At 36.4% G+C, this 14,858-nt stretch overlaps 1 protein-coding gene and 1 long non-coding RNA gene across 7 annotated transcripts in view; both read left to right on the top strand.

The window, feature by feature from the left end:
• Herc4 (HECT and RLD domain containing E3 ubiquitin protein ligase 4) overlaps positions 1 to 14,858 on the top strand; it is a 90,829-nt gene that overhangs the window by 44,779 nt on the left and 31,192 nt on the right. For all 6 annotated transcript variants that reach the window (XM_048338871.1, XM_048338873.1, XM_048338872.1 and 3 more), the window contains 8 exons: positions 72 to 202; positions 4,565 to 4,725; positions 8,002 to 8,078; positions 8,528 to 8,652; positions 11,128 to 11,187; positions 11,319 to 11,430; positions 12,183 to 12,372; positions 13,112 to 13,284. In XM_048338871.1, the coding sequence (XP_048194828.1) occupies positions 72 to 202; positions 4,565 to 4,725; positions 8,002 to 8,078; positions 8,528 to 8,652; positions 11,128 to 11,187; positions 11,319 to 11,430; positions 12,183 to 12,372; positions 13,112 to 13,284 (1,029 nt within the window). The remainder of the gene's footprint in view (positions 1 to 71; positions 203 to 4,564; positions 4,726 to 8,001; positions 8,079 to 8,527; positions 8,653 to 11,127; positions 11,188 to 11,318; positions 11,431 to 12,182; positions 12,373 to 13,111; positions 13,285 to 14,858) is intronic.
• Positions 6,090 to 7,552, top strand: LOC125346381. Its single transcript, XR_007209921.1, has 3 exons — positions 6,090 to 6,335; positions 7,254 to 7,262; positions 7,356 to 7,552. It is a non-coding gene; the product is annotated as an uncharacterized LOC125346381 (long non-coding RNA).

Below are 14,858 nucleotides of genomic sequence, written 5' to 3'. Positions count from 1 at the left end.
TACTTTTCTGAGATCATTTTATTTTATTTTATCCGACTTTCTAATAGTAATTTTTTGTTTGTTTTTCTTAGGAAGGTGGAGTGTTTACTTTTGGAGCTGGAGGGTATGGCCAGTTGGGTCATAACTCTACCAGTCATGAAATAAACCCAAGGAAAGTTTTTGAACTTATGGGAAGTATTGTTACACAGATTGCTTGCGGAAGGTAAGCTATAGTAGAAAAGAGTATTTTTTGTTTCTGTATCTTAATTATTGAGTGTAGTGGCAAATGCCTGTAATCCCTAGCACTGAATCAGGAACATCTCAAGTTTGAGGACAATCTGGAGTACGTGAGACTCTGTCTCAAAAAATAATACAAAACCCAAAAAATACAACAACGAAAATAGTTGTCCATGCTTATTTACAGCATTTAGAGATACTCCCTAATATAATGTCTTTCACATAGTGATTCTATTTTCAGTTTGGTTAGTAACTGTGCTACAGTGTTTCCTATACCTGCATCATTTTGTTTCTACTGTGTTTTTTGCCTTTGGTGAACCCTTACTTGGCTTTTTCTCTCACTGCTCGCACTCTACCACCTGAGCCATGCCTCCTTGTTTGGCTTTTTGCTGAGTAATTGGAGATAAATCTCTTTAATTTATTTGCCCAGGCTGGCTTCTAACCTAGCTTCGCAGATCTCAGCCTTCTCAGCATTTTACCCTTGAACCACTGTTGCCTAGTTGTTTCCCTCCTTTCCCATTTTCTCCTCTTCCTTCCCCTTTTTTTCCACCTTACATTTTTGGCTCCCTTGTCAAATATCAGATAACTGTTAGCATATGGCTTTATTTTTGTGTCTTCCAGTCTGTTCCATTGGTCTTTGGGCCTAATTTTGTGCCAATACCAGCTAGTTTTTGTTATTATAGCTTTCTAGTAGCACTTGAGGTTTGAGATTGTAAATACTACCAAGCATTGCTTTTTTTTTTTTGCCTAAAATTGTTCTGGCTATTTTTGTCTTTTGTTGTTCCATATGAATTTTTGATTGTTTTCTCTATCTCAGTGAAGTTGGTCATTGGGATTTTGATGAGGATTGTGTTCAACTTGTAGGTCACTTTTGACAGTAAGGCCATTTTCATGTTACCTACCTATCCATAAACATGGGAGTTCTTTCTAGTTCCTGATGTCATTTTCAATTTCTTACTTCAGGTTTTTATAGTTTTTATTGTAGAGATCTTTTGCTTCATAGATAGTTTTTATTTTTATTTTTGAGGCTGTTGCAAATGCAATTGTTTTCCTAATTATCCTTTCTGCTTCTACATTGTTGGTGTACAGAAAAGCTACTGATTTTTGTGGGTTGATTTTTGTATTCTGCTACTTTGCCAAAGCTATTGGTCAGCTCTAGGAGCTTGGGTATAGAACCACACAGGTCCTTTACATATAAAATCATGGGGGCTGGGAGTATAGCCTAGTGGCAAGAGTGCTTGCCTCATATACATGAAGCCCTGGGTTTGATTCCTCAGCACCACATATATAGAAAACGGCCAGAAGTGGAGCTGTGGCTCAAGAGGCAGAGTCCTAGCCTTGAGCAAAAAGAAGCCAGGGACAGTGTTCAGACCCTGAGTTCAAGGCCCAGGACTGGCCAAAAACAAAAAAAAAAAAGGTACAGAATCATGTCTTCAGTGTGATTAGCTTTTCTGTATATGTAATAATTTTATCCAAATAAGTTTTCCCACAAGAGGTTATTTTCCATTAACTCTGAAAATCTTGACCTAACATTGGTTCTTTAAATGTTTGGTAGAATCTGTAAGTAATCAGTTCTAGATGTGTGTGGGTTTTTTCACCTTGTTTTGTTTATAGCTTTATTTAGATTTTGTTTTCTTCTTGATTATGTATAATTGGTAGTATAGTTTTAGCAATTTTTATTTCATATTCTTTGTGCTTATCCTTGTGTTAAGTTCTTTTTAGGAAAAAAATTGTTTATTGTTATTGTAAAGGTGATGTACAGATGGTACAGTTTCATAGTCAGTTTAGTTCTTAAGTTATAAAGTTGTTGATTTGATTCTCTTGATTTTTTATTAGTATACATTTGTTTTATAAGAGAGGGTTTTCCATTATGACATTTGCATATATATGCATGTATATATTTGCATGTATATATACATTTGCATGTTTATATACATATACATATATATACATACATACATATATATATATATATACACACAATGAATTGATGTTGTAATTTAACTCCAGGACATCTTTTAAGGCAAGTGCTTTATTAGTTTTAATCTCTCTTTTTGCTTAAGTTGTTTTTTGGAAAGTTTTTTTTTGGCCTGGGGCTTGGACTCAGGGCCTGAGTAAGCACTGTCCCTGGCTTCTTTTTGCTCAAGGCTAGCACTCTACCTCTTGAGCCACAGCACCACTTCCGGCTTTTTCTGTTTATGTGGTGCTGAGGAATCGAACCCAAGGCTTCGTGCATGCTAGGCAAGCACTCTAGCCTTAAACCACATTCCCAGCCCTCTTGAATTATTTTTTAGGTAGCATCTCACTGTGTTTTGTCGTGGGCCTGCCTAGAATGTGTTTTTCCTATCCAGTGCTCTTCCGTGTAGGTTATATTACACACTGTTCTTTAACTCCATTACTGATGGTGTCTCACTAACTTTTTGCCCATTCTAGTCTTAAATCTTGGTCTTGATGTCTATCTATCTCCTTAATGTCCTGAATTACAAATGTGACGTGACCCACATCATGCTCAGCCTTTATGTGTGCCTGTGCGCACGCATGTATACACACGCAGTACCTTTTCTCCTTAGCTCTCCTTTTACTGTGTGTATTTTAGAACATTTGTTTTCACTCATTTCTAAGCATTTTCTTTTTTTTTTTTTTGTGGCCAGTCCTGGGCCTTGGACTCAGGGCCTGAGCACTGTCCCTGGCTTCTTCCCGCTCAAGGCTAGCACTCTGCCACTTAAGCCACAGCGCCGCTTCTGGCCGTTTTCTGTATATGTGGTGCTGGGGAATCGAACCTAGGGCCTCGTGTATCCGAGGCAGGCACTCTTGCCACTAGGCTATATCCCCAGCCCTCTAAGCATTTTCTAATTTTTATTTCATTTTGATCCATTGGTTTAATTTGCATGTATTGGTGAATTTTCTAGCTTTCCTTCTGTCAGTTACTTTTTGCTAAATTTTTAAACATGTTATAATAGTATATCTTTAAAAATCTTCTTGAGAGTTGCATCTTAACACTGTCTATCCCAGGACATACTTGAAGAATGTTGTTAGGTACACTATTTCTGTGTGTTAAATCTGGTTAATTTTATGTGTTGTTCTAGTCCAGTTTCATTCTGTTGGTTTGTCTGTGATTGCTAGGCAGGGGTAAAGCTTCCAATTGTATGTACCAATGTTATCTCCCTTAAATTTTTCCATTTTGCTCATATTTTGATGGTTGCCATGTTATTAGCTATGTGTTTATAATTTTGTTGCATCTCCTTGTAGTAAGCCTTTTACTATGTTGCTATGATTTTAACATGGTTTGTTTCTACCAAACAATACCAACCCAGCTTAACGATAATAGGGACAGGTGTTGAGGTCTTTAAGATGTGATTGAGTTAAGAGAGATTGGGCTGGGGATATAGCCTAGTGGCAAGAGTGCCTGCCTCGGATACACGAGGCCCTAGGTTCGATTCCCCAGCACCACATATACAGAAAACGGCCAGAAGCGGCGCTGTGGCTCAAGTGGCAGAGCGCTAGCCTTGAGCGGGAAGAAGCCAGGGACAGTGCTCAGGCCCTGAGTCCAAGGCCCAGGACTGGCCAAAAAAAAAAAAAAAAAAAGAGAGAGATTAATATTTTCTTCATGGGAATTTTTGTTCTCCTGGGCTATATTGGTTACATGACAAAATGGATTATTATAAAGCACTCCCCCTCTTCCACATCTTACTTACATCATACTTATATTTACCCTTCTACATGTTGTTACCAGGATTAAGGAAATAGATTCCTGCCTCTACTTAGTTTTCTGGTGTGTGGCAGAGTAGCTACCGTGAGTATCTTCTTGAATCCAAGTGGTATGAAGCCATGTGTGAGGCATGTGGACCCGGAATTGAGAGCCCAGTTGTTTGCCTAAAACTGTTGGGTCATAGCCAATGCTGGGCTTTAATTGACCTAGGTTTTTCACTAGATTCTGAAAAATAGGGAAGTGGAGAGAAGATGTCTTTGGACAACATCAATAAATGCTATTTTGGTACTGAATCATTTTATAAAGGATTTCGGAATAGATCTGAATTTTCTGTATTATACCTCTGTATTATATTATTATTTCTGTATTATAACCTACCTCCATGATACTGAGATTATCTTGTTTAGATTAAAGCTGTTAATGTTTTGTTCAAAAATTACAGAACTACAACATTTTATTAAACTTATTTTTTCTAAGTGAATATTTACAATGAAAGCAACAGTTCTGAATATTGTGTTTTCACCTAGATTAAACTTTAAAAACTTGTTTTAAAGATAAAATTAGGTTATTAATAATTTGCTGTATTTCTCTTGTAAGTTGTTTGGAGGATAAAGTCTGAGATCTATCATTTCATTCTAGGCAGCATACCTCTGCATTTGTACCTTCATCAGGACGAATTTACTCTTTTGGGCTTGGTGGTAATGGGCAGTTGGGAACTGGGTCAACAAGCAACAGAAAGAGTCCTTTCACTGTAAAAGGAAATTGGTTTCCTTATAATGGTCAATGTCCATCAGATATTGGTAAGTTCTAATGTGAGTTGTAAACTTTACTACACATATCAAGCTTCTTAAAAAATGTTTCTGTATCTGCAAGGATTCTAAATACATTGTTAAGCTAAAATATCAAGTTACAGGTTTGGTGATACAGGCCTGTAATCTCAACATTGGGGACTCCATTCTTGCTTACATAAAAAAAACTTTTGTCACAACAACAATGAAAATCCCAGAATAATGTAGTGTAGTTATTTTATTTAAATTTGCTTATCTGTGCATAGGGAAATTCTGGATAAAGTAATAAAAGCAGTTTTAAAGGACGAGTCATACGGAACATAAGAGCTTGTGTTGAAATCAGAATCCTAGTTTTGTTTTTTGTTTTTTTTTGGTCAGCTGTGGGGTTTGAACTCTGGGCCTAGGTACTCTCCCTGAACTCTTCAGCTCAAGGCTAGCATTTTACCACTTCACTTGAGTCACAGCACCACTTCTGGTGGTGAATTGGAGGTAAGAGTTTCCTGCCTGAGGTTGTTTTGACCGGAGATCCTCAGATCTCAGCCTCCTGAGTAGCTGGGATTACAGGCATGAGCCACTGGCACCCAGCAAATCTTTTTTTTTTTTTTAATTTTATTTTTATAAAAATAATAAAAGTTGATATTTGTGTGTTTCATAGATTTTATCTATTCACATTAATGGACATGAGCATACTATGAAAATTGACATTTGAAAAAGTCAAATACTTTTATTATTAATAGATTGGGAGGTTTATTTTATTCTTTATTACCTTTAAGTAGTTGTTCAAAGGGGTTACTATTCAGCATGTCTGTATATCGCCCCTTTCTTCACTTCCCCACCATCCATTCCAACCAAATTTTTTTGTTTTAAATTGTACAAGAAATGTACCCACTGCCTTACGTATGAAACTGTAACCCCTCTGTATATCACTTTGACAATAAATAAATAATTATTCAGAAAAAAGGCTAATTTATTTATGTTCATATTCTATCATTGTTCTCATGTTTTGATTTGACTTGTGTACCTTTATGTTTATAATAAGATTTCATAGTTACTAGCAAGGATTATAGGCATTAGCCATCAGCACCCAGCTTTTTAAATTGTTCTTGAAAATGACGGCATTTTTGTAATTTGTAGAAAATTAGTATGTTGTAAGCTTTATAAATTTGTTTTGTTATTGCATATTCATATTTGCAATTTTTTACTCAATTCTTCTGTAATAAACACTTTAGTTGGCAATAGGAAATAATCTAGGAAATAATCAAAGAAGTTACAGTCTGTTTCTTTTCCTGGGAAGAAATATTTTGTTCTGCTTTGCTAAGCTGGGGATCAAATCCAGAATGTTTTGTAGACGCTAGGCACGTGGCTCGATAATTTTATATCAGCTATGGTCACAGATATTATGCAAGGTAATGAAATAGCTGTTGGTGGTAGTAATATCGTAGAGATGGATTATATTTGGAAATAACTATCCTTAAGTTAAAATACAGAGCTATGTGATACCTCAAAACACTAGTGCAACAGTGTTTTTGATTATGCCTACTCTATTTGGGGAAGCAGAAGAGAAGATAAAGAAGCCTTAAGCATTTTTTCGAAGGAACTTTAATGCTTTTTTCTTTATCCCTGTTTAATTGTGATGTTATATATTAAGGGGCTTTAATTTTCCTCAAGAACTGTAGATGTCATCTTTTTTTTATAGATTCACTGAGAGGAAATAATTTGGCATATGGACATATTCTGATCTGTGGGTACACCAAAACTATTTTTGCTGTGTTGTTTTTCTTTTCAAGAGTGAATATTCTAACCAGGCACTAATGGCTCACACTTAAACCTGTAATCCTAGCTACTCAGGAGGCTGAGATCTGAGAATTGAGGTTCAAAACCATCCCAGGCAGGGATGTCCATGCGATTCTTTATATCAAATAAACCACCAAGAAAAAGCTGGAAGAGGGGGGCTGTGGCTCAGGTTCAGCTTGGGTAGAAAAGTCAGTGAGAAGCTGGGCACTGGTGGCTCACTCCTATAATCCTAGCTACTTAAGAGGCTGAGATCTGAGCTGAGGATCCTGGTTCAGAGGCAGCCCAAGCAGGAAAGTCCATGAGACTTATATCTCCAATTAATCACCAGAAAATTAGAAGTGGTGCTGTGTGGCTGGGAATATGGCCTAGTGGTAAATGAAGCCCTGGGTTCGATTCCTCAGCACCACATATATAGAAAAAGCCGGGAGTGGTGCTGTGGCTCAAGTGGTAGAGTGCTAGCCTTGAGCAAAAAGAAGCCAGGAACAGTGCTCAGGCCCTGAGTTCAAGCCCCAGGACTGGCAAAAAAAAAAAAAAAAACCCAAACAAACAAATAGAAGTGGTGCTGTGGCCAAAGTGGTAGATAGAGCACTAGCCTTGAGCTGAAGAGCTCACGACAGCTCCCAGGTCCTGAGTTCAAGCCTCATGACTGACTCCCCCCACCCCCTTGCAAAAAGAAAAAAAAAACAGAGAAGTCGGTGAGAGTCCATTTCCTGTTAACTCTAGCAAGAAGCTGTACTGGGTGCAAGGCTCAAGTGGTAGATTACCAGCCAGGAGCAAAAAAGTGAAGCAAGTGTGTGTATGCACACATAGTCTTAGCCAGGTGCAATGGCTTATACCTATCATTCTAGTTACTAGCAAAGTTAGAATTGGGAGGAGAATCTTAGTTTTTGAGATCATACCAGGCAGAAAGTTGGTAAGACTCCTATTTAAGATGAAAAGTTGGATGAAGTGATGTGACTCTGTCATAACAGCTATCTGCAAGAAGCGTAAATAGGATTGTAGCCCAGTCTGGCCTAGACATAAAAGGGAATACCTATATGAAAAATACAAAGGACTGACACCCATGTAACAAGCACAAGACCCTCAGGTTCAAATCCCAATTGAATAGACAACAATATTCTCAGTTTTTGTGGTGTTCTACATTTTGTAACAGTTATTCCATTTTTATATTCACTGTAAATGGATATTTACTGAAATACAAAAATAGAAAATATTTGTGTGCAAAACAGAAAGAAGCCTTGAAACTTAACAACTGTTGCTTGTGCTTGTAGAATCATTTAATGTTCTATCATTTGATCAGTATCATTCCCAGATTGTTCAGAGTATTCCAGGTCATCCTAGATTAGGAAGTCCATTGATGGGAGGACTAATTAGTTGGACAAATCTAATAGCAAATTTGATGTATTGAGATGTGATAAAACAAAATCTTGGATTAAAAAATAATCTTGGATTCTAATTTTCTTTTTTTAACAAGTGATTTTATTTTTATTGCAGATTCTCAAGAATATTTCTGTGTAAAAAGAATTTTCTCTGGTGGAGACCAAAGCTTTTCACATTACTCTAGCCTTCAGGTAATAATATAGTCACGTAAAAATTACTTAGATCAAGAAGTTTTAAGGAGGGGCTGGGGATATAGCCTAGTGGCAAGAGTGCCTGCCTCGGATACACGAGGCCCTAGGTTCGATTCCCCAGCACCACATATACAGAAAATGGCCAGAAGCGGCGCTGTGGCTCAAGTGGCAGAGTGCTAGCCTTGAGCGGGAAGAAGTCAGGGACAGTGCTCAGGCCCTGAGTCCAAGGCCCAGGACTGGCCCAAAAAAAAAAAAAAAAAAAAAGAAGTTTTAAGGAATTACTTTTTTTTTTCTTTCTAGCCTATTTGTTTTTGTTTCAGTGGTTGGACAAAATTAACTTTGTTCTTTTTAATTTAAAAAGATACCTACTGGAAGATTCTTGCATCGAGTAATAAATACTACTATCCTTTCCCTCTGACTGATTAAATCTCTTTAATTTTAAAATTTAGAACTCTGGGCCACCTGATGACTTTAGATATCCTGATCCTTCAAAGCAGATCTGGACAGTGAATGAAACTCTTATTCAGAAATGGCTAAGCTACCCCTCTGGAAGGTTTCCTGTGGAGATAGCCAAGTAAGGAAAACGTTCTACCTACACAAAGACACAACCTCAATTCTGTGTGGTGAAGTAACCTTTACTGATGGGGATTTTATTAAAATGTTTTTTTTCTACTACCACTCAGCATTTTTATGTAGAAAAATGGGAATGATGCAGTTTCTCAAATAATGAAATTATTTAAAAATCTTATTTACATTTACAAGGCAAGCACTCTTGCCACTAGGCCATATTCCCAGCCCCTTCTCATTTACATTTATATAGGTAATCTTTTCATACATAAAAAAGTAAATTATGGTAGAATATGAAATATAGCTATTATAAAATTCTGTTTGAAATATTTTCCTCTGTCCTGTGATTACTATCTTAAACTTCTTTATTCTTGACAGAGTTAAATATTAGTTCTTCTTGAATAGCCTATCACTTAGGGTTTTGCTTGTTGGCTTGCTTTTTGTTGGTATTTGGGGTGAAGTGTTTCATGTGCTGTGTAATGACAATTTGACAGACTGTGTACTGTGTTGGTCCCATGAGATAATGTAGCTGAAAATGTCATCTGTAATCTATACCATATAGCCTAGGTATGTAGTACCTATACAAAACAAGTTTTTTGTTTTGTGTTTCTTTCTTTTTTTTTTCTGGTTGTTGTTGGTCATGGGGCTTGAACTCAGAGCTTGTACACTTTTTTTTTTAGCTCTTTTTTTGCTCAAGGCTAATGCTGTACCACTTTGAGCCACAATGCCACTTCCAGTTTTCTATTGGTTAATTGAAGTAAAATGTCTCATAGACTTTCATGGTTTTGAACCACAATCTTCAGATGTCAGCCTCCTGACTAGCTAGGATTACAGGAGTAAGGTACCAGAGCCTGGCTGTTTTTCTTTCCCACTAGTTTGTCTAAAACTATTCTATGGTGTTCCCATGACACAAATGCCTAATAACATGTTTGTCAATATTCCCTGTGATGCATGACCATATTTAAATAATTTTATAATTTTCAGATTGCTTCCCCAACCTAAAATTTTTCTGAAAATTTCTTGGGATTACCGAACACCCAGGAGTATCCCTACAGTGTAGACTTGTAAAAAGTTAAATGTTGTCAGTGCTGATGGCTCATGTCTGTAATCCTAACTACCCAGGAGACTGAGATCTGAGGATTGAGATTTGAAGCAAGCCCAGGCAGGAAAGTCCTAGAAATACTTAACTCCAGTCAACCAACTAGAAGAAAAAAATGAATCTGTGGCTGAAGTGGTAGAGTATTACCCTTTAGCAAAACTACTCAGACAGTGTTCAGACTCTGAGTTCAAGCCCCTGGGCTGGCACCAGAAAATATACAAAGTTACAGTGCTAGTGCCAATAGCTAATGTCTTGTCATCCTAGCTACTAAGAAGGTTTGGAACAGTTGTAGGCAGAAAAGTCCTTTAGACACCCTCTTAAAAAACAAAACAATAGCAAAAAGCAGAGCTGTGAAGGTAAGACTCAAGTGATAGAGCACAGCCTAGAGAGCAAGTTCAGCAATTGGGACACCCTGAGTACAAACCCCAATAGTGGCCAAAATAAAAAAGTGAAAAATATACATACTGATGGGAAAATTAAGAATGCCATCTTATCTGATGAGTCAGAAGATGAACTTATTTGAGAAAGTCTAGAGCAAATAGTAATAAATAATTACTGGGTGCCGGTGGGCCATGCTTGTAATCCTAACCAACTCATTGTGCTGAGATCCAAGGATTGAGGTTCAACGTCAGTCCAAGCTAGAAAGTCAGTGAGATTATCTCCAATTAAACCAAAAAGTCAGAAGTGGAGCTGATAGAGCACTAGCCTTCACCAAAAAAGCTCAGGAACAGCACATAGGCCCAGAGTTCAAGCCTAAGATTGGCATGCACATGGACACACATGTGTGCATGCACACACAAATAACACAAACAAATTAGTAATCCTTTCTGAGTAATTTACCTAATTTCAATTTAATTTGAGGATTGGTTATAGGCGTTTCCTAAAGCTTTAAATACTAAATATTGTTCGTTCTTGTTTATGCTTGCTAGTCAGACCTTCTACTTGAACCCTGCCTCCAGGCATCTTTTTCTTTTAAAACATGAAACAGATTCTCACTCTGTTCAGTTTGCCCTCACATTCGGTACGGTGGTCTCAAACTTCAAATCTTCTTGCCTTAATCAGGTTCTAAATACTTAAAGTTTTATTTTCAAAAAACTGCCAGGTGCCAGTGACTCAAGCCTGTAATCCTAACTACTCAGGAGACTGAGATCTGAGGATTATATTTCAAAACCAGCCTGGGCCGGAAGTTTGCCAGACTTACCTCCAATTAACCACAAAAAAGCCAGAGGTGAGGCTATGGCTCAAGTGGTAGAGTGCTAGCCTTGAACACACAAGTTCAGGCTCTTGAGTTCAAGTCCCAGGACCAGCACCAAATGGAACAACAAAAAGAAAAACAGTTAAGTTTCTCATTAAAATTTTGTTTTTCTTTAAATTTCTTTTTAGTGAGATAGATGGAACGTTTTCCTCATCTGGTTGCCTAAATGGAAGTTTTTTAGCTGTTAGGTAAGTGGCAATTCCCTTTTTTGTTAAACTTCCAAATGTACTAAATCATATATTAAGGTAGTGCAATTAGTATATGCTAATAAAAAATTAGTCAAATAATTTTTTTGTTGTTCTTCTGTTCTTATCTTTAGCAATGATGATCACTATAGAACAGGCACCAAATTTTCAGGAGTTGATATGAATGCTGCTAGGCTTTTATTCCACAAACTTATACAACCTGATCATCCTCAGATATCTCAGCAGGTTTGGTTTAAAATAATTTTTAATTACATTATTTAGCTGTTTTATGTACGTATAGCTAATCAGCCTTGCAGTTTTTTGCTTGTATAATGTTACTGAATACATTAATATTAAGAATTAGAATAAGGAACCTGGTGTGTAGGATGGGTCACTTTCTGTAAACCCAGCAGCTCAGCATAGCTGAGGAGGAGCCCAGTTTGAAGCTATCCCTGGGAAACAGTAAGAACCTCGTAATTTGGGTGTGGTGTGGTACATGCATGTTTATATTCCCATTTATGGAAGAGATGTAAGAAGGAGATTAGTGCTTATGGCCAGCCCTGGGCAAAAAGCATGAGACCCTATCCAAAAAATAAAGCAAAAAGAGCTGGAAATGTGACTCAAGTGGTAGACTCAAGACCCTGAGTTAAAGTAATTACTTAAAATAAGATTTTATCTTAAAACAATTGTAGCTGCCAAAGAAGTGTAAATCTTTTCATGTTTGTAGAGTCTCTGAATTTCATAATATTCTCGTTTGGTTAAAGTATTCATAGATTTAGTAGGTTACAATGATAAGAATTTAAGTGGAGACTTAGTGATTTAAAAAAAATTTTAACTCAGCAGTGCTTAGGCATTTATTTTCATTGTAGTCTAAACTACATTCCTTCTAAGCCATCATTTTCATTTCACCATTTCATGAGATTTACCCTTTTCTTTATTCTTTTTTTAAAATCCATTCACTTTAAATGAAGTAGGTTTTGCTTTTTGTCAAAATATAGGTTGCAGCTAGTTTGGAAAAGAATCTTATACCTAAATTGACTAGCTCCTTACCTGATGTTGAAGCATTGAGGTTTTATCTTACTCTGCCAGAATGTCCCCTGATGAGTGATTCCAACAATTTCACAACAATAGCAATTCCCTTTGGTACAGCTCTTGTGAACCTAGAAAAGGCACCATTAAAAGTTCTCGGTAAGAATTTTAATATTTTTTTTGAAACCTTTTCTCTTTAAATGAAAGTCTTTTTAAGTTCTCTCTCTCTCTCTAATTTTGCTGCCTTATTTGATTGTTAGGAGGGAGGGACCTGTTCTCCTTTTGTGGCTTTCTTATAGTCATTGGCTTCTAATTGTTGATGTTGCTGAAGGTAGCATATGTTAGAGAATTTTGATCAAACATGGTAGTGACAGTGTAAAGATAAGTACAATCCTTATTTCAAGTAATAAATATAGGGAAAGAGAAATATGTTACAATTTCATGTTAAGGATTTACTTTTGGTTGTCAGGAGGTTTTTACATTTTAAAGTTGATGCTTCATAATATTTCATTTTATATTAAGTTGAAATTTAGAATGATCCTTAAGTATTTGAGCAATATAATTTTAAACTGTTTTCTTCAAAAATGAAAAGTGATTTCTAAACATTTTTAACAACTGGCTTTATTACTAAATATAATGAGTTTTTAATATAATTTATTTAACTAAGATAAATTCAGTTAAGTGCTCATTATTTTTGCCTTTGAAAGTTTTTAGGATAATATACTTCAGCATAGTTGTGGGAAAGATTGTAAATCTAGAAATGTTAAGTTAAAATTGCTTTGTTTGTCATTCTGGGATTGTTAAAGGGTTAAGAACCACTAAAGGAAAAGCTAATATGTTTTGAAAATTGTGATCTTTTTAAATTCATTGTATTTGCATGTTCGCCCTTTAATAACAGAAAACTGGTGGTCAATACTTGAACCTCCACTGTTCCTCAAGATAGTAGAACTTTTTAAGGAAGTTGTGGTACATCTTTTGAAACTCTACAAGATTGGAATTCCCCCTTCTGAAAGAAGAATTTTCAACAATTTCCTTCATACTGCATTAAAGGTTTTAGAAATACTACATAGGGTATGTCCAGTAGTTTCTTTATTTCCTTTCCTATTGCTAATAACAAATAAATAATGTTCTTTTCAACATTAATGTATTACAGATTTGGATGGGTACAAAATACATGTCATTGAAATTTAAAAAATTATTTGTAAGTTTCCTTTAAAAGATGTATTATACTTTGGAACTTTGGTCCTAAGCATTTATAGATAGTATGTCTATATTTGGGCAGAATAATAGCATATTAATGAATTAGACCTCTTGTATTTTCTTGTGAGAAATATACTATGTTGATTTAGCTGCATATTTTAATGAGTTATTAACTATTATATGAAAGCTGCTGGGCCTTTGTTGTTATTATGAACATTTAAATTTATGTTCTTTTGATGTCAGGTACTAATGGCCTCAATCAAAGTGAATGTTTCATTTGAAACAAATGACTAATTTGAAATTGAAACCATATATAATTCATTAATTTGCCTATTGTTCTTTCCTGCCCTTTTTCTCAGTGTAAGAAATAGTACCCTTTACACTTGTAGAAGTGCAAAGTTATATGAAGAAGTAGAGTCTCAGCTGTTTCATTAGAGATGGATTTGAGGCATCCCTGACAGTTGGTAGGTATATATATGTCTCTTATGCCATTTGGTATTCTTGAGTTGCTATTTAGATCAGACATGGCCTAAGGGAGAAGCATATGTTTCTAGCCTATAGAGTAACCCCAAACGTCATGAACCTATAATGTTAAAAAAGTTTTTTTTTTTCTGTAATGGATACTTGGTACTTTCAGACCCTTGTTGGCTAGTATTAAGGGGCTAAAGGAGATAGTCTTATTGTCCTCCCTCCATTTCCTTCCTTCCTTCCTTCCTTCCTTCCTTCCTTCCTTCCTTCCTTCCTTCCTTCCTTCCTTCCTTCCTTCCTTCCTTCCTTCCTTCCTTCCTTCCTTTCTCTCCCTTCTCTCCCTTCCTCCCTTCCTCCCTCTCTCCCTCTCTCCCTCCTCAGGGTCTGGGGGCTCTCTCTTACCTTTTTCACTCAAGGCTGGCTTTCTACTACTTGAGCCACAGCCCTACTTCAAGCTTTTCACCGGTTAATTGGAGATAATGATCCCATGTATTTTTCTGCCCAGGAGCATCAAACAGGGATCCTCAGAGCTTGGCTTCCTGGGTAGCTAAGCATGAGGCACTGGCTCCTGGCTGTCCTGTATGAAAGAACTTCATGGATCATTTATTTCCCTTTTTATTTTCATAGGCTCCTGGGTATTTTCCTCAAATACTTGCTGAACTTTTTCTTTTTGTATTTCGTTTATCCCAGATTGTTAGACAAACAACTAATTTTTTTTCTCATAATGAAAGAAATGACAATAATTCTTCCTTAGGAAGACAGGTCATTCCCTAAAGGAACCTATCAGGTTCTAGGTCTATAGTTATTACAGATCTAGACCTCTACGTACAATTAATGTCTCCAAACTTCACAGACTGGGTTTGTATACCTTTTGGCTAGGATTCAAGAGATTTATTAGCTCTTCCCCCCCCCCCCCCCCGCTATTTTAGTGAATTGTCCATTTTCAAGTAGACTTGATTATTCTCTCTTTACCTTTA

The sequence above is a fragment of the Perognathus longimembris genome, chromosome 2, assembly GCF_023159225.1.
Source record: "Perognathus longimembris pacificus isolate PPM17 chromosome 2, ASM2315922v1, whole genome shotgun sequence".
NCBI lineage: Eukaryota > Metazoa > Chordata > Mammalia > Rodentia > Heteromyidae > Perognathus > Perognathus longimembris.
The sequence above is the reverse complement of the archived record's forward strand: the minus strand, read 5'-3'. Positions and strand labels throughout refer to the sequence as shown.